General features: G+C 42.8%; 1 protein-coding gene across 1 annotated transcript in view; it reads left to right on the forward strand.

Annotated features, from left to right (window-relative positions):
• The first annotated feature begins 10,512 nt into the window (after nt 1-10,512).
• The window catches only part of LOC134358591 (cytochrome c oxidase assembly protein COX16 homolog, mitochondrial), an 80,609-nt gene continuing 67,037 nt past the window's right edge, over nt 10,513-24,084 (forward strand). The window contains exon 1 of the mRNA XM_063071113.1: nt 10,513-10,609. Coding sequence (XP_062927183.1) covers nt 10,559-10,609 — 51 coding nt within the window. The 5' untranslated portion in view covers nt 10,513-10,558. The remainder of the gene's footprint in view (nt 10,610-24,084) is intronic.

Genomic DNA, 24,084 nt, shown 5'->3' on the forward strand with positions numbered 1-24,084 from the left:
ATTATTTCATTCTCCTGTACATGTGTACTGGAAATTACATAAAACAAGAATACTGAATCATTAACATAATCAAAGGACACCCCTTTTTTTGCTGCACCCCTCAGGGAGGAGGTACAGGAGCCTGAAGACACATACTCAATGTTTTAGGAATGGCTTATTCTCCTTTGTCATCAGATTTCTGAACAAGAAAGGAAGTTCACAAAAATTATTCTGGGATTGAAAGGCTTGTCATATGAAGAACGGTTGATAGTTCTGGGCCTCTACTCACTGGAATTCAGAAAAATGAGGGGGATTTCATTGAAAACTATCAAACGTTAAAAGGTATCGATAGAGTTAATGTCGAGAGAATGTTTCCTATGGTAGGGGAATTTAAGACTGGAGGACACAGCCTCAGAATACAGAGGTTTCCTTTTAGAATGGAGATGAGGAGGAATTTCTTTAGTCAGGAGGTGGTGAATCTGTGGAATTCATTGCCACAGGCAGCTGTGGAGGCCAAGTTAGTGGGTATATTTAAGGCAGAGGTTGGGTAGATTCTTGATTAGTCAGGGCACGAGGGGGTACAGAGAGAAGGCAGGAGATTGGGGCTCAGAGGGAAAATGGATCAGCCATGTTAAAATGGCGGAGCAGACTTGATAGGCCAAATGGCCTAATTCTGCTCCTACATCTTATGTACCTGTGAACCCTACCATGTTATTTTCCTTTGGACTATTTATTTATTCTTGTAACTTAATTTTATGTTTTGCACTAATTGCAGCCACAAAGCAACGTAATGAGAGTACATAATAAGAATAAGTATCAATGTCGACATATATTGATTGGCTGCATCACGGCCTGGTATGGAAACACCAATACCTCGAATGGACAATCCTACAAAAATCAGTGGATACGGCCCAGTCCATCACGGGTAAAGCCCTCCCCACCATTGAGCACATCTACTCAAACCATTGTCACAGGAAAGCAGCAACCATCACCTGGGACCCCCAACACCCAGGTCATGCTCCCCTCCCACTGCTGCTGTCAGGAAGAAGTTACAGGGACCTCAGGACTCACACCACCAGGTTCAGGAACAGTTATTACCCCTCAGCCATCAGGCTGTTGAACAAGAAGGAATAACAACACTCAAATGGTTCAAGTGGTTCCATTTAATGTCATAGAATATGTACAGTATACAACCTGAAATACTTGTCTTCACAGGCATCCACGTAAAACAGAACTCCAAAAGAATGAATGACAGAAAAACATTAGAACCCCAAAAACACACTCTCCAGCCCTCCCCCATGCAACCAGCAAAAGTATCAATGCATCAACCTCCCACCTCCCCGCTGCCCGTTTCAGCAAAAATCGCCAATACCCACCACTCACCAAGCAACAGCAAAACTCCCCAAAGAGATACCACGATCTGCAGTCAACAAAAACTATTGCTTTTCTTACAGTTTGTCATGCCACAGGCTCTCTCTCTTACTATCAAGGGACAGAGAAGCATCACCCATTTTCACAGTGGAAAGGGAAAGCGACAGTCGCTGTTACAATATTACAGTCTGCTGCATCGCTTTTTATTCTGAGATTCTCCGACTCAAGAATCAGCAGAAAACTCTCCCCACCTTCAAGAGGAAGAGAGGGAGAGTGAGACCGCTTCACTACAGCGACCTCTTTCCATGCATCTGGTGCAGTGAAAATCCTGATGTTCCATCTCCTACGACACCTCAATCGGCAACACTGGCCTGGAATCGGTTGTCCACAGGGCCGCAACCCAGAGGCGCCATCTTTTAAGCCATGCCTGGAGAATGTTGGAAAACAGTCAGCTGGTGAGCTCCAGGTTGTGGAACTCATCTGCTGTAAACTGCAGTTTGAGTGCCACTTGCAAATCCGGACCTCGATAGAACTTGAACCATCTTGGAAAGGGGAAAAAGGCATTAAGGAGAGGAATTTAAGCTGTTTCCACAGATGAGCTGAAAGAGGCAGCCACTTGGTGCCATCTTTGTGGGAACTCAACTTCATTTGCCCCTATGGAAAGAACAAGAAAGAACATAATAAGAATAAACTAACCCACATCTTCAAAGTTGGGCTCAACAGGTAGACTGAAACTTTTGGAGATGTTGATTATATTTTTATCACAAACAGGAGAAAATCTGCAGATGCTGGAAATCCAAACAACACACACACAAAATGCTGGAGGAACTCAGCAGGCCAGGCAGCATCTATGGAAAAGAGAACAGTCGATGTTTTGGGCCACTTTCAAAATAGAAGGGAACCAATTGGTTCATCAAGTTTATGCTGCCTCTCAGAGCAATCCCATGCCTTCACTTATTTTCCTGTAACCTATTCTCTGTCATGTGCCCAACAACTCCACCCTGCGCTGGAGGTAAGAATCAAAGCTGGGTGCCTGTGAGATAATCTTCAGTGCCATTTGCCAGTCTCACAAGATTGATTTCATTTGCCCATAGCGTGTGCCACAGCTTGTTCTCTGAATCCTGTCAAAAGCCTTCTGAAGGTCTATGGTTCATCTTGAGTTGGCTTTTCTATTTTCAGCATTTTTCCATAATTTTGTAAAGTTCATACATTCGCAGACTTTCCAAAACAAGCTGATTCCTTTCCGAGAATGTTATCAAATGGCTACATCTTATAATCTCACATAAATCTGCCAAGATACTTGCAATTTATTCCAATCATCGGTTTTGCTATCTTCACTGTAACTCCATCGACTCACTGCACTGAGACTTGTTCCTTCTCCTAGACAAATTAGAATTATAGTGTCTGGACAGCTGCTACTAACTTAGTATTTATTTTTTTACCATCCCGCATTCAGGTTCTCCTGGAAAGACACAGCCCCATTTTTGAGGATTTAATGGATTGAAAGATCACTTGCTTTTTAGAGGTTGGTTACAACAACCTGCTCCTGGATGTTTGCTTTTTTTCCAACAGCTCCTTGAAGCATTTCCTTCCTGCACAATTCCTGATAATTTCCATTTAGTTGGAGGGTGGCCTTGTTTTTCTTTGATGTGCAAATTTCTTGATATCTGCCTACACCGATAAGTTGCGTCATTTTGCAAACATTTGCTATTTGTCGCAGGCAGTTGCATCCTCTGCTTGTGTCATGAGGGTATGGATAATATTGTCGTGTGGATGTATTTACTAGGAATTTGACCTCCCAATATAGCACATTAGTGGCAGACCAATTGATTCAAAGAGAGAGTGAGCTTCACACAGGGCGGGAGAAGAGTGTAAAAAAGGGGCTTAAGAAGAGTGTTAAAAAAAGGCTTGGCGCATTAGCGGCGGACCAATCAATTCGAAGAGGGAGTGAGCTTCACACAGGTTGGGGAGAAGTGCGCAGACACAGTAGCTCGTCATTGTGCAGGGATGATGAGAATGCTCCAAAATAAAAAAGGGACACTGTCCAGCAGAGCAGTTGTCGGAGTAGTGCAAGTCAGAGTAGTAGGACTTTGGCTCATTGGGGCTTCGGCAAGGACAGGTCTAGGCGAGGTCGGTTATTTTTTTTTCCTCCCTCTAGCAAAAATTGTGGGTATGACTGCGAGACCAGTTTTCTGTTCTGGGTATCAGATGTGGGATGTCCAGGAGACTTCTAACCTTCCTGATGGCCACATCTGTGCCAGGTGCATCGAGCTGCAGCTCCTTAGAGACCAAGTTAGGGAACAGGAGCTGCAGCTCGATGACCTTCGACTTGTTAGGGAGAGTGAGGAGGTGATAGGTGCTACAGGCAGGTAGTCACCCCAGGGCCACAAGAGACAAATAAGTGGGTGACCATCAGGAGAGGGAAGGGAGGCTGTCAGGTAGTGGAGAGCACCCCTGTGGTTGTCCCCCTTAATAATAAGTACTCCATTTTGACAGCTGTTAGGGTGGATGACCTACCTGGGGGATGCAACAGCGACCGTGCCTCTGGCACTGAGTCTGGCCCTGTGACTCAGGGGTAGGGAACGGAAGAGGGTTGCAGCTGTAATAGGGGACTCTATAGCTAGGGGGACAGATAGGCAATTCTCTTGGCACAAAAAAGAAGCAAGGAAAGTAATTTGCCTCCCAGGTGCCAGGGTTCATGATCTTTCTGAGTGTGTCCAAATATCCTGAAATGGGAGGGTGAGCAGCCAGAGGTCGTGGTACATATTGGTACCAACGACATAGGTAGAAAAGAGGGCGGAGGTCCTGAAAGCAGAATACAGGGAGTTAGGAAGGAAGCTGAGAAGCAGGAACTGAAAGATGGTAATCTCAGGATCTGTGCCACGCGACAGTGAGAATAGGAATGGAATGAGGTGAAGGATAAAGGCATGGCTAAAGGACTGGAGCAAGGGGCAGGGATTCAGATTTCTGAATCATTGGGACCTCTTCTGGGACAGGTATGACCTGTACAAAAAGGACGGGTTACACTTGAATCTGAGGGGGACCAATATCCTGGTGGGGAGGTTTGCTAATGCTATTGGGGAGGGTTTAAACTAGATTTGCAGGGGGGTGGGAACCGAAGTGGAGAGGCAGAGGATTATAGAGACTATTATAGAGCCATTATAGAGACTTGGATGTCTCAGGAGCAGGAATTACTGCTGAGTATGCCAGGCTTTAGATGTTTCAAAAAGAATGGGGAGGGAGGCAAAAGAGATGGAGGCGTGGCATTGCTAATCAGGGATAGTGTCACGGCTGCAGAAAAGGATGAAGTCATGGAGGGATTGTCTACTGAGTCAGTGTGGGTGGAAGTCAGAAACAGGAAAGGGACAATAACTCTACTGGGTGTTTTTTATAGACCTCCCAATAGCAACAGAGATATTGAGGAGCAGATAGGGAGGCAGATTCTGAAATTGAGCAATAATAATAGGGTTGTTGTGATGGGAGATTTTAACTTTCCTAATGTTGATTAGCATCTCCATAGCGCAAGGGGTTCAGATGGGGTGGAGTTTGTTAGGTGTGTTCAGGAAGGTTTCTTGACACAATGTGTAGATAAGCCAACTAGAGGAGAGGCTGTACTTCATCTGGTATTGGGAAATGGACTTGGTCAGGAGTTGCATCTCTCAATGGGAGAGCATTTTGGAGGTAGTGACCACAACTCTATCTCCTTCACCATAGCGCCGGAGAGGGATAGGAGCAGAGAATTTGGGAAAATATTTAATTGGGATAGGGGAAATATTATGCTATTAGGCAGGAGCTTGGGAGCATAAATTGGGAGCAGATGTTCTTAGGGAAATGCATGGCAGAAATGTGGCAAATGTTCAGGGAACATTTGGATGGAGTTCTGCATAGGTATGTTCCATTGAGGTAGGGAAAGAATGGTAGGGTTAATGAACCATGGTGTACAAAAGATGTAGAAAATCTAGTTAAGAAGAAAAGAAAAGCTTACGAAAGGTTCAAGAAACTAGGTCCTGTTGTAGCTCTAGAAAACTACAAGGTTGCTAGGAAGGAGCTTAAGAATGTAATTAGGAGAGCCAGAAGGGGCCATGAGAAGGCCTTGGTGAACAGGATTAAGGAAAACCCCAAGGCATTCTACAAGTATGTGAAGAGCAAGAAGATGAGCCGTGTGAGAGTAAGACCAACCAGGTGCAATAGTGGAAACGTGTGCAAGGAGTTGGAGGAGGTAGCGGAGGTACTTAATAAATACTTTGCTTCAGTATTCACCAGGGGAAAAAGACCCCGGCAAATCTGGGGATGACTTACAGTGGACTAAAACGCTTGAGCATATAGGCATTAAGAAAGGTGATATGCTAGAGCTTTTGAAAAGCATTAAGTTAGATAAGTCACCTGGACTGGATGAGATATATCCCAGGTTACTGTGGGAAGCGAGCAAGGAGATTCCTGAGCCTCTTGCAATGATCTCTGTGTCATCAATAGGGAGGGGAGAAGTATCAGAGGATTGCGGGACTACAAATGTTGTTCCCTTGTTCAACACAAAGAGTAGAGATAACTCAGGAAATTATAGACCAGTGAGTCTGACTTCAATGGTGGGCAAGTTGTTGGAGAAGATCCTGAGAGGCAGGATTTATGAGCATTTGGAGAGACGTAATCTGATTAGGGATAGTCAAGGGTAGGTTGTGCCTTACGAGACTGATTGAATTCTTTGAGGATGTAACAAAGCACATTGATGAAGGTAGAGCAGTGGATGTAGTGTACATGGATTTCAGTAAGGCATTTGATAAGATTCTTCATGCAAGGCTCCTTCAGAAAGTAAGGAGGCATGGGATCAAAGGAGACATTGCTTTATGGATCCAGAATTGGCTTTCCCACAGAAGGCAAAGGTGGTTGTAGATGGTTTGAATTCTACATGAAGGTTGGTGACTAGTGGTATTCCGCAGGGATCTATTCTGGGACCTCTCCTCTTTGTGATTTTTATAAATGACCTGGATGAAGAAGGGTGGATTAGTAAGTTTGCAGATGACACAAAGGTTGGGGGTGTTGTGGATAGTCTGGATGTTTGTCAGAGGTAAGATGCAGAACTGGGCTGAGAAGTGGCAGATGGACTTCAACCTAGATAAGTGTGAAGTGGTTCATTTTGGTAGGTCAAATTTGAAGACAGAATATGACATTAATGGTAAGACTCTCGGCAGTGTGGAGGATCTGCGAGATCTTGGGGTCCATGTCCATAGGACACTCAAAGCTGCTGTGCAGGTTGACAGTGTTGTTAAGAAGGTTTATGGTGTGTTGGCATTCATCAACCATGAGATTGAGTTCAAGAGCCGTAAGGTAATGTTACAGCTATATAAGACCTTGGTCAGACCCCACTTGGAGTACTGTGTTTAGTTCTGGTCACCTCACTACAGGAAGGATGTGGATACTACAGAGAGAGTACAGAAGAGATTTACAAGGATATAGCCTGGATTGGAGAGCATGCCTTATGAAAATAGGTTGACTGAACTTGGCCTTTTCTCCTTGGAGCAACGGAGGATGAGAGGTGACCTGACAGATGATAAGGGGCATTGATCGTGTGGATAGCCAGAGGTTTTTTCCCCAGGGCTTAAATGGCTAACATGAGGGGGCATAGTTTTGAAGTGCTTGGAGACAGGTACTGAGGGGATGTCAGTGGTAAATTTTTCACACAGAGAGTGGTGGGTGCGTGGAATGCACTACTGGTGGCGGTGGCGCAAGCAGATACAACAGGGTCCTTTAAGAGCCTCTTAGATAGGTACATGGAGCTCAGAAGAATAGAGGGCTATGCACTAGGGAAATTCTAGGCAGTTTCTAAAGTAGGTTACATGGTTAGCACAACACTGTGGACTGCAGGGCCTGTAATGTGCTGTAGATATCTATGTTCTATGTTCAATACGCCTCACTGCTCTAGTAGTTAGAACACAAGAACATAAGAAATAGGAGCCAGAATAGGCCATCTGGCCCGTCCAGCTTGCTCTACCATTCACTAAGATCATGGCTGATCTGGCCATGGACTCATCTCCACCAGCTGCATTTTCACCATAACCCTTTAATTCCCCTTCTATGCAAAAATCTATCGAACCTTGTCTTAAAGATATTTACTGAGGTAGCTTCCGCTGCTTCTTTGGGTAGAGAATTCCATAGATTCACCACCCTCTGGGAAAAGCAGTTCCTCCTCATCTCCGTCCTAAATCTACTCCCCTGAATCTTGAGGCTATGTCCCTTAATTCTAGTCTCACTTACCAGTGGAAACAACTTTCCTGCCTCTATCTTATCTATCTTTTTCATAATCTTATATGTTTCTATAAGATCTCCTCTCATTCTTCTGAATTCCAGCAAGTACAGTCCCAGGCAACTCAATCTCTCTTCATAGTCTAACCCCTTCTTCTCCTGAATCAATCTGGTGAACCTCCTCTGCACCACCTCCAAAGCCAGTGTATCCTTCAAGTAAGGAGACCAGAACTGCACACAGTACTCCAGGTGCAGCCTCACCAGTACCCTTTATAGTTGCATTACCTCCCTGCTCTTTAAATTCAATCCCTCTAGCAATAAAGGCCAACATTCCATTTGCCTTCTTGATAGCCTGCTGCACCTGCAAACCAACCTTTTGTGATTCATGCACAAGCACTCCCAAGTCCCTCTGCACAGCAGCATGCTGCAATTTTTTACTATTTAAATAATACTCTGCTCTTCCATTTTTTCTTCCAAAGTGGATGACATCGCACTTACCAGCATTGTACTCCATCTGGCAGACGCTTGCTCAATTACTTAACCTATCTATATCTTACTGCAGACACTCCATATTCTCTGCAGAATTTGCCTTTCCACTCAATTTAGTATCATCAGCAAACTTAGATACATTACACCAGGTCCCCTCTTCCAGATCGTTAATGTATATTGTGAATAGTTGCAGGTCCAGCACTGACCCCTGTGGCACACCACTTGTCACTGATTGCCAACCAGAGTAATAACCATGTATCCCATTTGTGTGTAACCTCTGGGACAATTTCTTTTAGGGACATCTAGTGTCCGTGGTATTCCATGTACTGGATGTACACTGGGAAAGTGTTGTAAAACAGAGTGACCTGGAAAGTGGCATTGTAGGAAATTAGGGTGGTGAAGAAGGTCTTTGATGTGCTGCTCTTCATCAGTCAGGTCACTGAATATAGAAGTTGGGATGTTACGCTGCAAGATGCTGGTGGGACTGCATTTAAAATACTGTATTCAGTTTTGGCTCCACTATTATCAGAAAGATGCCATTAAGCTGGAAAAGGTGCGGAAGAGATTTATGAAGACGTTGTTAGAACTTTAAGACTGAATAATGGAGAGAGATTGAGCAGGTTGGGTCTTTTTCCATTGCAGTGTTGGAGTATGAGGGCTGATCCCATAGAGGTGTGCAAAACCGCGAGGTGCACGGATAGGGTGAATGCTAAGTTTTTCCCTCCGATTTGGGGAGTCAAGAACTAGAGGGCAGAGGTTTAAGATAAGAGAGGAAAAAATTAATAGGAATCTGAGAGGCAACCTTTTCACCTGTAGTGTAGTTAACACATTGAATGACCCGCCTGAGGAAGATATATTAACAACATTTAAATAATATTTTAACAGATCCATGGATAGGAAAGGTTTCGAGGGATAGGGGCCAAATGTGGGCACATGGTACCATCTTACATGGGAATCTTGGTAGGCATGGATCAGTTTGATCAAAGGGTCTGTTTCCATGCTGTACGACCCTATGTAACCCACCCCTTTCTTTTCCCTTACCTATAGCTTCACTGTTCTGTCCATTGATTGTTGCCACTTTGTTCTACATGTTACTTTCATCAATGTTACCTTCCTCTGCATCAAGGTTTGCAAATGCCTGTAAGGTTTATGATGCTTCAGAGAACCCAAGCTTACTGACCCCCTTATTTAGCAGTTCATAGTTATCAGATTCAGCCTGATACCACCCTATCACAGCTACTTTCAGCGTGTTATGATGGACCCAAGTGGTTAAGGCATCGGTCTAGTAATCTTAAAGTCACTAGTTCGAGCCTCAGCTGAGGCAGCGTGTTGTGTCCTTGAGCAAGGCACTTAACCACACATTGCTCTGCGACGACACCGGTGCGAAGCTGTATCGGCCATAGTTCCCTTCCCTTGGACAACATTGCTGGCGTGGAGAGGGGAGACTTGCAGCATGGGCAACTGCTGGTCTTCCATAAACCTTGCCCCGGCCTGCGCCCTGGAAACCTTCCAAGGCGCAAATCCATGGTCTCATGAGACTAACGGATGCCCATATATATAAAAAAATGACGAACCCCAAGATCCCTCTGTACATCAACACAGTGAAGTTAGTAAGGCATAATTTGCCTTACACAAAACTATGCTGACTGCAACTACTTAGGCTATGGTTTTCCAACTGCTCATAAATCCTTTCCCAAAGAATCCCCTCCAAGAAGTTTCCCGTCGCTGACTTGAGATGCAGTGGTCTATATTTTGTGGGATTATTTTTATTTCCCTTCATGAATAATTGAACGGTATTACCTACCCGCCACTCCTCAAACCTCGCCTGCTGTGACTAGGAAGGTCACGAAGATCTCACCTCCTCAGATGTCGCATCTGAGTTGTGACCTCCGTTGGCTTCCTGTTTTCTACATTTTCTGTATGTTCCAAGTTAAACAATTTTGCACTTTTGTTTTTGTGACGAGAACTTCATTCTTCACACCATCGGCTTCCTTTCAGCTTTCACCACTGGCGGACACGGACTCCTAAACGACATCATACTGAGCAGCTGTTGGTTTTTTTTTCCATTGCTTTTTTCTGATACACATTCATCTATTAGATGAAAACTTTGTGTCTAATCTTAAACCTAGAGGAGTGAGGCGTTTGTTTTATCTGGCTCTAACTCATACCAAAGCGAAATTACGGAAACCGGCAGGAGACATTGGAGATCGTCAGACCATGCAAGTTGTCCTATCAAAATAAGGCACAGGTAGCAGGGAGTAGCGAACAGCAAAAAAAAATCAGTTCCACTTGAACAATTGTAATGCTCACGTTAAATGGAGTGATTCGTAACTGATCTGAATAAAGGAAATGTTTAACTTTACTTTAGAATAGGTTGTACAGGCTAGCAGCCGGACGGGATTGGTGGTGTACAAGCGGAAGTAGGTGTGCATCGATAAAACGTTTCCCCAGCACCCAAACCCGGTCTGTGTTTTTCGTTGTCATGGACTATCTGAGAGGGAGCAGAACACTGAGGTTCGGGCTGCCGATGCTGGTGAGAGACTGTGTGGGACGAGGACAATAAAGGGATTGAATGGAGAAATGTATGTTTGTTAGGAGACGCATGTGGGGGATATTTGTGTGTGTTTGTTTTTTGGGAGACACGCATGTGGGGATGTGTGTGTGTAAGTAAAGTTGTAAGCACAAAATAATCTGCAGATACTGGAGTCAAAGCAACACTCACAACACGTTGGAGGAACTCAGCAGGTCGGGCAGCATCCGTGGAAAAGATCGGTCGACGTTTCGGGCCGGAACCCTTCGTCGTTAAGTAAAGTTGTAGATGGGCAGAGGAGTCCCCTAGCCCATACATCTCCCCCTTCTGTAGTAATTAGTTGATCACATGGTGGGAAGAGATTGACACAGGGACGAGACGAAACACCACTTTGGATTCATAGAAGGTGTACATTGGAATGACTTTTTATTTTGAGATACTAAGAAATGGAATTTAAAGGGGTCAGAGGCTACAATGGAAATAAATGTACAAGTAGGAAAGTAAATGACTGTTGGCCTTTATCTGAGACATTGATATTCAAAATGTGATACAGATCCTTAATCTGACTTGGCGTGAAATACTGTAACAACCTTCATAAATGAATTTCCTTTAAATGGTTGCAGAAGTTCTCACTGTTCTCCATTTATTATTCAAGAAAGCAGTTTTCATAAACTTGTTTTACTCCTTTGAAAGATTTGAATGGTGACCTATTAATAGAACGAATCAGCAATTTGATTGTATTGCTACAAAGAAAGTATCCTTTCTGTTGAGGTAACACTGATTATTAAAATTAGAAGATGGAGCATTTTTCACATTGTGGTGGAACTTCCTGGATTTGTCCTCCAAAAACCTGTGAATGCATAAAAAAAAATTAGGAGAAGTCTAAACTGTGTATTGCAAACAAGAGAAAATCTGGAGATGCTGGAAGTTAAAGTAATGCACACAAAATGCTAGAGGAGCTCAGCAGGTCAGGCAGCATCTATAGAAAAGAGGAAGCAGTCAACGTTTCAGGCTGAGACCTTTTATCAGGACTTGCTCTGCCATTCAGTAAGATTTTGATGTGATTGTGATCTTTGCTCTGTTTTCCTGCTTGATTCCCATGATAAGTCAACAATATAGAAATACAGATACATGAACCAGCAGCACACATAAAATGTTGGAGGAATTCAGCAGGTCAGGCAGCATCTATGGATGGAAATAAACAACCAATGTTTCAGAATGAGATCTTTCATCAGAACTGGAAAGAAAGGGGCCAGAAGCCAGAATGAGGAGGTGCAGGGGGGAGGAGGAGGAGTATAAGCTGGCAAGTGTTGGATGAGATCAGGTGAGGGGGGAAGGTGGGTGGGTGGGGAGGGAGGAGTGAATGATGTAAGAGGCTGGGAGGTGATAAGTGGAAGGATAAATGGCTGAAATAGAAGCAATCTAATAGGAAATGGTTTATTTCTTAAACACAAATGTTTATTCCATAAAAATAGTTTCTTTGCAGGGTGTAGCTATCAACAAAAGTGAATAATCAAAGTGATTCAATGTGTGGTCCAAAGGACTAATGATATTCATGGCTGCTTTTTGTCTTTGCCACACTTTTGTTCATTGTGTTGTGTGACTCTCCGCAGGCTTTGATTTTCTCTCTCCAAAGTCCTCTGTATTGTAGTAGCACAAAGATGAGAAAATCTTCAGATGCAGGAAATCTGGGTCTCGGCCCGGGACGTTGACGGTTTACTCTTTTCCATAGGTGATGTCTGGCCTACTGAGTTCTTCCAGCATTTTTGTGTGTTCTGCTGTATTGTTATGGTTCAATTATTGGCTGATGTCTAAATCTGCTTGATCTTAATTTCACCCATGGCCTTGACTCTTGTATGTGAAATGCCAAGAACATCATTTTCCCAATATTTTATATTTCCAGTTGTAAAATCTGATTTGTCATATTTTTAATTTGTACTTGCTATGAATTCCCATATTCATGCAAATAATGGAAATCTCAGTTGCTTTATAATATCAGACATCCCACCCTACAAAAACTCATTTCAGGGAGGTAGCACCGTCAATTTGCGGGAGACTCCTGGAACTTCCGGGCGAGGTGAGATGTCTGCAATAGAGTAGCTCTTTAGCAGCTAGCCAGCTAGTTTAAATAACATTAGCTACACTAATGAACGAATGACACCTGTTAAACTCACCTCAACATGTCTTTTACAGTCTTAACCCCCCATGGACAATAGAAAAGTCACTGTTGCAAACAGTGCAGTGAGCAACACTGTCATTATTTTTGACCCCTATTAGGCAGGGGTACACTCTAGTCTGGGGTGACGTACGTTTTATATTTTCTATTTTTGGAACACTCTGCCATGGTTCGTTTGTGTTCTCTCTATCTCTCTCTATCTCTCTCTATCTCTCTCTATCTCTCTCTATCTCTCTCTATCTCTCTCTATCTCTCTCTATCTCTCTCTATCTCTCTCTATCTCTCTCTATCTATCTCTCTATCTCTCTATCTCTCTATCTCTCTATCTCTCTATCTCTCTATCTCTCTATCTCTCTATCTCTCTATCTCTCTATCTCTCTATCTCTCTATCTCTCTCTCTCTCTATCTCTCTATCTCTCTATCTCTCTATCTCTCTCTCTCTCTCTCTCTCTCTCTCTCTCTCTCTCTATCTCTCTATCTCTCTATCTCTCTATCTCTCTATCTCTCTATCTCTCTATCTCTCTATCTCTCTATCTCTCTATCTCTCTATCTCTCTATCTCTCTATCTCTCTATCTCTCTATCTCTCTATCTCTCTATCTCTCTATCTCTCTATCTCTCTATCTCTCTATCTCTCTATCTCTCTATCTCTCTATCTCTCTATCTCTCTCTCTATCTAAAATTGATTTCCGTGATATTATATATAATTTGTGGGCATCAGGGAGCCACTATCTATATGCGGGAGATTGCCAGAACTTCCAGGACAGGCAGGATATCTGTAGTATTATGCCAGTGATGATATTACAGCACATGGTTTACACAACATAAAATTTCTTGCTACAGATGATAGAATTCTGAAGTAAACAATGAAAACACTGGTAATGCTCAACAGGTTAGGCAGCTTCTATGGAAACAGAAAGTGGGTGAAAATTTTCAGATTCATAACATGTGAGTTAGGAATCTGAATAGTGGTTGATGTGTCTTGTTCCGCTGGGAGTCTGTGACTAATGGTGTTCTGGAGGGATCTGTACAGGGACCTCTGCTCTTTGAGACGTATCTAATTTACTTAGCTGAAACTGTGGAATGGTAGGTTAGTAAGCTTGCAGATGACACAAAGTTTGTAGCTGTTATGGCTACTGTAGAAGAGTTCCAAAGGATAAAGTGGGATATAGATAATTTATGGCACACATCAACTACAGCCATGCAGATAGCCTCAATCCAATATAATTCACCTACTGCCAAAACAGGTCCAAGGCACATGCCATCTTCCTGGCCTTAAGCTCATCTCTGGAGCATCTGGATAATAAGGGCACTTATGTTAGACCATTGTTATTGACTACAGATTCACTTTCAATATTATAATTCCTAACAAACTCATCTCCAAACTCCTGGATCTGGGACTCAACACCTCTCTTTGCAATTGAATCCTTAACTTCCTGACCAACAGACTGCATTCTGTAAGGATAGACAGTAACTCCTCTACTACGATTGTCCTTGACAAGGATGCCACACGACTGCGACCTCAGCCCCTACTCTGCTCCCTAGGCATTCACAACTGCGTGGTCAGATTCTGTTCTAACTCCATCTACAGATATGCAGATGATATTGCCGCAGTGGACTGAATCTCAAATAACAATGAGTTGGAGTATAAGAAGGGGAGAGAGAGCCCAGTAGCATGGTGTCACAACAGCAACCTTTCCCGTAATGTCAGCAAAACAAAAGAATTGATGACTGACTGATGATGCAGTGATGCGGTCAGGCGGTTGAGAGCTTCAAGTTCCTTGGAATGAATATCACCAATAGCCTGCCCTGGTCTAACCATGGAGGTGCCATGACCAAGAAGGCACCTCTGCTTCCTCAGAAGGATGAAGAAATTTGGCACATTTTACGTTTTACTGTTGGATGCACTATAGAAAGTAGAGCTACTAGGACTTGATGTTTCAATCCCCATGGTAAGTTGGCACTCTCGATGTTGGCAGTGGGTTTGGAGTGGTGACAAGGAGGGAAGGTAGGTACATCATCGGGGTCATTAGATGGGCACCCTCCTTCTTTGACGTTTCATTGATAAGCCCACGACGTCTCCAGAGGGCTCAATGGTGCTACCTGGATTACCAGATACACCCCCCTCAGTTCCATACACTCCTGTCTTCATCTTGCAGCCCAGTTGTTGTCTTTCCTTTTAATTCAAATCCAATTGCTGCTTTCTTCTGCTGCGTTTGACAAGGACTTGATTGCTTGTTGGAGGGAGTGACCCTTCACTCCCATCTTCTTCAATAGACTGGTCGTAGATGTAGCAACGAATCCCCTGCATCCCACTTCTACAGGGAAAATCTTGGTCTTCCAGCCGTTCTGGGCAGCTTCAGTTGCCAGTTCAGAGTATTTGGTCTTTTTCCTCTCATAAGCTTCTTCTTCACCATCTTCCCATGGTACTGTCAATTCCACAACATATGCCAGCTTGGTTGTTGTGGACCACAGGACCATGTGCATCCTATTCAGATGCTTCATGGAATGATGTGACAACTGCTCTGTCTGAGACCACAAGCAAATGCAGAGAGCTGTGGGCAGGGCTCAGCACATCACAGAAACCAGCATCCCCTATGGCCTCTCTCTACACTTCTTGCTGCTTTGGGAAAGCAAGCAGTATAATCAAAGACCCCACCCACCCTAGACATTCTCGTTTCTTCCCCTTCCATTCGGCCAGAAGCTATAAAATCATGAAGGCACCTTCCAGAGCAGTCAAGAACAGCATCTGTCCTGTAAAAAGACAATTGAGTTGTCTCCTTGTACAATAAGGTGTATTTTTCACATCGCAATCTACCTTGTTATAGCCTTGCACTTTATTGTTTGCCTGCACGGCACTTTTTTTGCAACTTCGCTATTTTATTTTACATTATGTTATTATTTACATTTGTACTACCTTAATGCACTGTTGTAATGAATTTATCTGTATGGATGGTGAAACAAAGTTTTTCACTAAACCTGGGTACATATGACAACAATAAACTGATTTGCCAGTGTAGTATAGAATGGAACTTTATTGTCATTACTCAAGACAACGAGATTGCCGTGCTACTCCAGTCCATGCAAAGCAGATATTTACAGTGCATGTGTATGGCTTAATTTAAAAAAGATCCTATATTTCCATGTAGCAAATGACTTTGACAGTCCATAACACTCAAAAGGCCGTTGGCAAGCTGGGCTGTAGCATTATTCAGCTGCACAACAGCCCTCAGAAAGCAGCTGCTTTTCATTCTTCCCGTCTTGGCTAAGATATTTCTGTTCCTCCTACCAGATGGCAGGAGATTGAACAAACAGTGCCCAGGATGGTTTGTGTTTTTAATGATGTTACGAGTGCGGTGTAGGCATTGCGAGTTGTGGATTGTCTCCAGGTCCAGCAGTTGACCAACTACTTTGCACTTTCAGATGTGGGTGGAGAAATGACATATGGAATTTAATCCAGGCAAATGTGATGTTTGGCACTTCCTCGCTTGTAAAGGGAAAGTATACAGTTTATGGCAGGACCCTTAACTGTATTGATATACAGAGGGAATTTTGGGTCTAAGTCGATTGCTCCTTGAAGGTGGTGCGCAAGTTGATAAGAGTGGTTAAAAAATATTGTATGGCATTGAGTTAAAGAATGTTGTGTTGCAGCTTCATAAAACTGTGTTTAGGTCATATCTTGAGGATTGCGTTTAATTCTGGTCACCCCTTTATAGGAAGGATGTTGTGTCTGTGGACAGAAGTGGTTTACGAGGTTGCTTTTTGGATTACAGGGTAAGGAGAGACTGGATAAATCGGGGTTGTTTACTCTGAAGCAGTAGAGGCTGAGGGAAAACATGGAAATTCATAAAATTATGAGACATGAGGATAAAGCAGACAGCCAATATATTTTTCTCCCAGGGCTAAAATGTCTAATACTAGAGGGCATGCATTTAAGGCAAGAGGAGGCGTGTATTTATACAGAAAATCATCTGTGCATAGAATGCCCTGTCACGGGTGGTGATGGAGGCAAACATGAAAGAGATATTGGAAGCTCTTAGATTGGGCACATGAATATGCGGAAAATTGAGGGATATGAAGGCCATAAGACGTGGAAGTAGAATTTGGCCATTTGGCTCATCAATTCTGCTCTGTCATTCAATCATGGCTGATTTATTTTCCCTCTCTACCCCATTCTCTTGTATCTTTTCCTAACCTTTGATGCCCTACTATTCAAGAACCTATCTGCTTTAAATATACCCAATAACCATGACAACAAATTCCACGTATTCTCTACCCTCTGGCTAGAGAAATCCTTCCTCATCTATTCTAAAGGGGCATACTTCTATTCTGAGGCTGTACCCTCTGGTCCAAGGCTCTCCCAGTAATAGAAACATCCTCTCATTTCTATTCTATCTAGGCCTTTCAATATTTGGTAGAGTTCAATGAGATTGCCATTCCCCCCCCCCCATTCTTCTAATCTCCAGAAAGTACAGGCCCAGGGCCATCAAATGCTCCTCACATGTTAATCCTTTCATCCCCAGGATCATTTTCATAAACCTCCTCTGGACCCTCTAAAATGCCAGAAGGCAGAAGAGATTAGGCATCTTTAGCTTAATTAGTTTGGCTTAGCATCATGGGTTGAAGTTTTTTATCTCATCTGAAAGTCAGCACTCCAGTATCTCTGTAGAGATTCAGTTTAGATTATATGTTCAAATCACTGGAGTAGGCTTTGAACCAAAACTCTTCTGACTCAGAAGCTCAGTTACTATCAATCTCTTGATGCTAATGGGTGGTGCTGCAGATTAGCAGGCACTAAGGAAGTGCAGTGTGCAGGTGAGCTGAATGACCTTTTTAAAACATGTACCTTCTTGCATCTGGTTGACATTTGACAACATAACAGGATCAGTTAAGGTTAGTGTATTTAACCTAATCCAGGTTAGAAAACAGAATCCATTGATAAACTTTTCATGACTCTCCTGATCATTTTTACCTGTTGCCTCCATTCTTACCTGTCGAACTGTAGGTGCAGAATCACCAACATTGGCTACTATTCTCACTCCTGGAGTTGTTGCAGTTGAAATATTTGGTCCTCTCCAGCCCTTTATCTTTACCATCCACCCAACTTCACCTATCACCTTCTAGCTAATCCTTCTTCCCCTCCCCCCCCCCACCTTTTTATTCTGGCATCTTCCCTCTTCCTTTCCAGTCCTGATGAAGGGCCTCGAAATGTTGACTGCTTATTCATTTTTATAGATGCTGTCTGACCTGCTAAGTTCCTCCATTAGTTTGAGTGTATTTATTTTGTCATCTCCTGTTTTGTACAAAAACTATTGTCCAAAATTAAGGCAAAATTAAATCATTAATACAATACTGGTACAGCCTCTCATTTCTTGACACCCCCCCCCACTGTTTTTAAATTGTCAGACAGCTTATGTCATTTTTCCAATCGCTATTTAACAGCCAGTGATATTTTTTTTTTAGTAGGCACATGTTCTTTCAATATAGATGTGCACCCAAAGAAAATAAGTTTGAAAGGTTTCTTAAAATGTGCATTTTATTGTATGTTAGTGGGCAGGGTCTGATTCGATAAAATAATATGTAAGCCAGCAGAAAAAATTGCAAGAATTACAATGCAAGTGGTTTGCCTATAACTCAGTTTAAAATTCTCAGAACTTTTAGCAATAGAATCAAGACACTACCCCATTAGAGAGACTGCACTACTTTTCCAATAGCATCATGACACTAAACTATTAGAAGCCATTAGGGTTTAGGTATATGGATTTTTGGATGTTAATTTTCTAATGTAAATGATCCTGATGCCTAAAAAGGCATGCGTTCAAAGATACAAAAGTCTACGTGTTTAGCTTCACTGAGATGGTTTAAGAACAGCTGATAAAAGGTTCATAAAGCCGCAGAAATGTAAAATTATGTTTAAGGCTTTTGTACTGTATTGTTTAAATTCTGGGTATTTTGATAGAAGATTGTATTGTGCTAATAATCAATAGAGGATCAGAAATGTGAATAGAATGGAAATCAGACACAATGCAGTTTTCTTTGAGCTTTTGTACAAAAAAACTGTAATTAATCTGTACAGTTGTCTTTGTTTAGGTGTAACTTTTGAGGATGTTCCACCCCGGTATATTTAGCCATCATGAAAGAATCTTTCAAAGCACCAAAGAGCCCTGAAGTGTGAATCATAAGTAATTTTAAACAGCAGATGCAGGGGCAATGCTGATCTGGTGCTTCATTACGATAGAAAAACTACAGGGGGAGACATAATCAAGACGAACAACAGAAAATCTTTTTAATAAGACAAAAATAATTTAAATGTTTTCTTGTTGCAAAGCATGGTGATCTTAAATCTTGAATTCAAAATGCCGTAGGATGTGGAAGAACTGAGTAGAAATGTACTTGTTATTATCTACTGATAACAATACCTGCAATTTCACAGATATGCAACCATTCTTACTTTTCCATTATTATAAACGCTCACATTTATTGAGAAACATCTTTATGCCTGTTCTGCCGCTGGCCTTTAGGACAGCAATGAAGATCCCCATCTCTGGCGGTGTTCAGGGCTTCCTTCATTGTGTCCGTAGCTTCCTCTCAGTTTTCACTACTGCCAGTCATGCAAGTCCTGAGTGGAGACTCAGAAATACCGTTGCACTCAGATGTAGAAGGATTTTTCATTGCTGTTTCCACAACAGTTCTGTTTTACCAGTCAGGGTTGTTGGCCCTGGGCTGAGGCCCTGAACCTTCAGGACCGGTGGACCACTCTTAGTCTGTCCTTTCCCCTTTAACCAGTTTGGCATGGGTGACCCTGCCAAGAGCCAAAGCATAAAGCCCTGACTCATGCCAACATCCAGAGGCTCTCTGGGTCACTGAGGCATGCAAGCCTCCAAACCACAACATGGTTGTAGTCCTCTTGGAGGATTGAGAAACATACTGTGACATGCCTAATGTGGGTGCAGATTCTTTCAGAAAATGCCTGGATTATTGAAATGATTGAATGAAAATAGATCAGTGTATTGACTATAATGTCTTACAGATCACATACTATTATTATTACTGTCACATTCCTTCTGGGCACGCTAGTGTAGCAGTTAGTACAACATTTTAGAGTAACAGCGACCTGGGTTCAATTACTGCCAAGGAGTTTGTATGTTCTCCCCGTGACTGTGTGGGTTTTCTCCGGGTGCTCTGTTTTCTATGCATAGTCCAAAGATGTACTGGTTAGTAGACTTAGTGGTCATTGTAAATTGTCCCAACGTTATGCTAGGGTTAGAATTGGGCTGGGTTGACTTGAAGAGCCTGTTTCGCGCTGTATCTCAATATATAAATAAAAGTAATTGAATATGTTTAATCTATGCTATCTGCTGGTTAGAATCTCAACTCAATATTTGTGATTGTTGAGTCATTTCTGGGTAAAAGTGACATTTAGACCAAAATAATTAATTCCTGAGTAAGGGATTTATCAAAAGCCTGCAACAATAAATAATTACCAGTGCCATTGGAAAGTTAACTGGGTTTCGGAAAAGATTCTTTCATTTCCACAGGAGTTGTATGATGCTGTCTGTAGGTTCTCTGAAAGGGAGATGGACATGGTTCTGTTATAGTTCAGAGATGGTTATGGTTTCTTGGGAATCAAAATTATCGTCAGTGTCATGTCATGAAATTTATTGGTTTGTGGCAGAAGTACTTTGCAAGACATAAAAATTACCATAAGTGATAAAACAAATAGTGCAAAAGATGAACATTGATGTGGTATTCATAGGTTCACAGACTGTTCAGAAATCTGGTGGTGGTAAGGAGGAAGCTGTTCCTAAAACTCTGCAGTAAGTGTGGGTCTTGAGGCTTCTGTACTAATGAGAAGAGGGCATGCCCTGGATGGTGACAGTCTTCAATGATGAATGTCATCTTCTTGAGGCACTGCTCTTCATTGTACATCTGTAGAAATTTTCCTTCAGGCTGCTCCTGCTGGAAAAGCAAATACAGTAGTGAGAGTGACCGGGTGGCATGTCGGGGCCAAGACAGCAACCTGCATCACTGTATTAGACCTCTGTAAACCGTGTTCTACCGATTGATGAGGTAAGTGGATTCCTGTTCACGAAAAGGGAAGGATTATCATCTTGATATGTGACAAAGTCATGGAGACAAATACTAAGAGCATGTAGCTGATCTTGATCTAAATAGGAAATGTATCCACTGCCCTTGAAGGCTAGAGTACTGGGTATTATTTACTGAAGGTACCACTGCAACCAGGTGATATTGAGGAGCATTTAGATTTAATTGAGCAAACATAATGTCTGATAGGTATTTAATATCTGAGTCCTAGGAGACCGCAGATGCTGTAATCGGCAGCAAAAAAAACCTACTATAGGAACTCAGTGAGTCAGGTAGTGCCACGTGTTAATGAAGGGATGGTTGATATTTTAGGTTGAGACCTTGATACAGAATGTCAGCTTGAAACGTTGACCATCCCTTTGCCTCCACAGATGCCGTCTGACTTGCTGAGTTCTTCTAGCAGTTTGTTTTTGTTTTTGGTTGTATTTGAGACAGTGGTTCTACTGAATGATTAATAGTCAATAGACAATAGGTGCAGGAGTAGGCCATTTGGCCCTTCGAGCCAGCACCGTCATTCACTGTGATCATGGCTGATCATCCACAATCAGTATCCAGTTCTTGCCTTATCCCCATAACCGTTGATTCTGCTATCTTTGAGAGCTCTATCTATCTCTTTCTTGAAAGCATCCAAAGACTTGGCCTCCACAGCCTTCTGGGGCAGAGCATTCCATATATCCACCACTTCCTGGGTGAAAAAGTTTTTCCTCAACTCCATTCTAAATGGCCTACCCCTTATTCTTAAACTGTGGCCTCTGGTTCTGGAGTCACTCATCAGCGGGAACATGCTTCATGCCTCCAGTGTGTCCAATCCCTTAATAATCTTATATGTTTCAATAAGATCCCCTCTCAGCCTTCTAAATTCCAGAGTATACAAGCCCAGTCCAGTCGCTCCAACATTTCAACATATGACAGTCCCGCCATCCCGGGAATTAACCTTGTGAACCTACGCTGCACTCCCTCAATAGCAAGAATGTCCTTCCTCAAATTTGGAGACCAAAACTGCACACAGTACTCCAGGTGTGGTCTCACCAGGGCCCTGTACAGCTGCAGAAGGACCTCTGCTCTTGTACTCAATTCCCCTTGTTATGAAGGCCAGCATGCCATTAGCTTTCTTCACTGCCTGCTGTACTTGCATGCTTGCTTTCAGTGACTGATGTACAAGAACACCTAGACCTCATTGTACTTCCCCTTTTCCTAACTTGACTCCATTTAGATAATAATCTGCCTTCCTGTTCTTACCACCAAAGTGGATACAGCACAGATACAGGCTCTTGAGCTCAACGAGTCCATGCTGACCATGTTGTCTAGCAGGATGGTCCCTATTTCCTATGCTCATCCCATATTCCTTCAGGCCTCTCCCCTCCATGTGCCCATCCAAGTGATACTATCGTTCCTGCCTGAACCACTCTGACTTCTTATTCCATAAGCTTGCCATTCTCTACGTGGGAAAAAAGTTGCCCCCTCGATTTTGGGCTCCCCTACAGAAGTGGTTAAAAGACTGTTATCACCTGCCTAACCTCTGCCTCTCAATTTTAACCACTTCTGTAAGGTTGCCTCTCACTCTTCTATGTTCCAAGAAATAAATACCTAGCCTGGCTAGCCTCTCTCTGTAATTTAGGCTCTCCATTTCTTGGCAGAATCCTTGCAAGCCTTTTTGTGCACTCTTTCCAGTTTAGCCACATCTTTCCTATAACAGGGTGACCAAAATTTTACACAGTACTCTAAGTGCAGCTTCACCAATGACTTGTACAACTGCAACATAATGTCTCAATGCCCTGACTAATGAAGGACAGCATGTTGAACGATTTTGTTACCACCCTATCTACTTGTGATGCTGCTTTCACCAAACTCTGCACTTGTACGTCTAGGTCCCTCTGTTCCATTACGCTCCCCATTGCTTGCCATTCATAATGAAGTCCCATGCTGGTTTGACTTTCCAAAATACATTAGCTTCCACTTCTCTCTATTGAAATCCATTTCCCACTCCTTGGCCCAATTCCCCAGCTAATCAAGATTCCCCATGTAATCGATGATAACCTCCTTCATTATCACATTTCCTAATTTTGAGTAATTATGCAAACTTACTGATCAAGCTTTACGCATTCACATCCAAATCATTTATATTTTTTTTAAATGAATAACCAGATTCCCAACACTGAACTCTACAGCACACCACTAGTCACCCATCTCCATTCTGAGAAACACCTTCAACCACCACCCTCTGCTTCCAACCTCTGAATCCATTTTGATTCTACATTGCTGGCTTTCCCTGGATTCCATGGGAACTGATCTTCCAGACCAGCCTGTTATACAGTGCCCTAATGTACCATTTAGGTTACATTATAAAACTCTAAATGATTTGTCAGACATGACTTCCCACATCCCAAGCCATGCTGACTCTTCCTAATCAGACTCATCTATCCAAATGCCTATAGACCCTGTACCTCAGAATTCCCTCCAATAACCCCCGCCCCTGATGTTAGGCTGACCGGCTTGTGATCCCCTGACTTGTCCTTGCTACCCTTCTTATACAATTATCTGCCTTCTAATCTTCTGGAATTTCACCGATGGCTAATGATGAAGCAAATATCTCTACAAGGGCCTCTGAAATTTCTTCTCTAGCTTTCCACAAAGTGCAAGGATGTACTTGGCCAGGCCCTGGGGATGTATGCACCTTAATGCACTGGTAAGGCTGTAAATACCTCCTCAGTGTAAATATGAATGCTTTCTCTGAAATATCTCTACTTGTTTTCATTGTCTTTAGAGCATCCATAATTTTCTCCTCAGTAAAAACCAAGGAGAAATGTTGTGAACTCGGTCAGCTCCATCATGGGCACTAACCTCCCCAGCATCCAGGACATCTTCAAGGAGCAATGCTTCAACAAGGCAGCTTCCATCATTAAGGACCCCAGTTACCCAGGACATGCCCTCTTCTCATTGCTACCATCAGGAAGGAGGTTCAGGACCTGAAAGGCACACGCTCAGTGATTCAGGAACAGCTTTTCCCCTCTGCCATCAGATTTCTGATTGTACATTGAACCCATGAACACTACCCCCCATACCAGTAGATAATGTACTGTACTGTAGTTAGCTTCAGTTCTATAACGATAACTGGACTAGAATGCCAGTGCAGTAATTTGGTCTGCAGATGTTTCTCAGTTACGTAGAGGTGTAGAAGAGAAATGTGTTTTGGGCAAT

Source organism: Mobula hypostoma, chromosome 1, assembly GCF_963921235.1.
Source record: "Mobula hypostoma chromosome 1, sMobHyp1.1, whole genome shotgun sequence".
NCBI lineage: Eukaryota > Metazoa > Chordata > Chondrichthyes > Myliobatiformes > Myliobatidae > Mobula > Mobula hypostoma.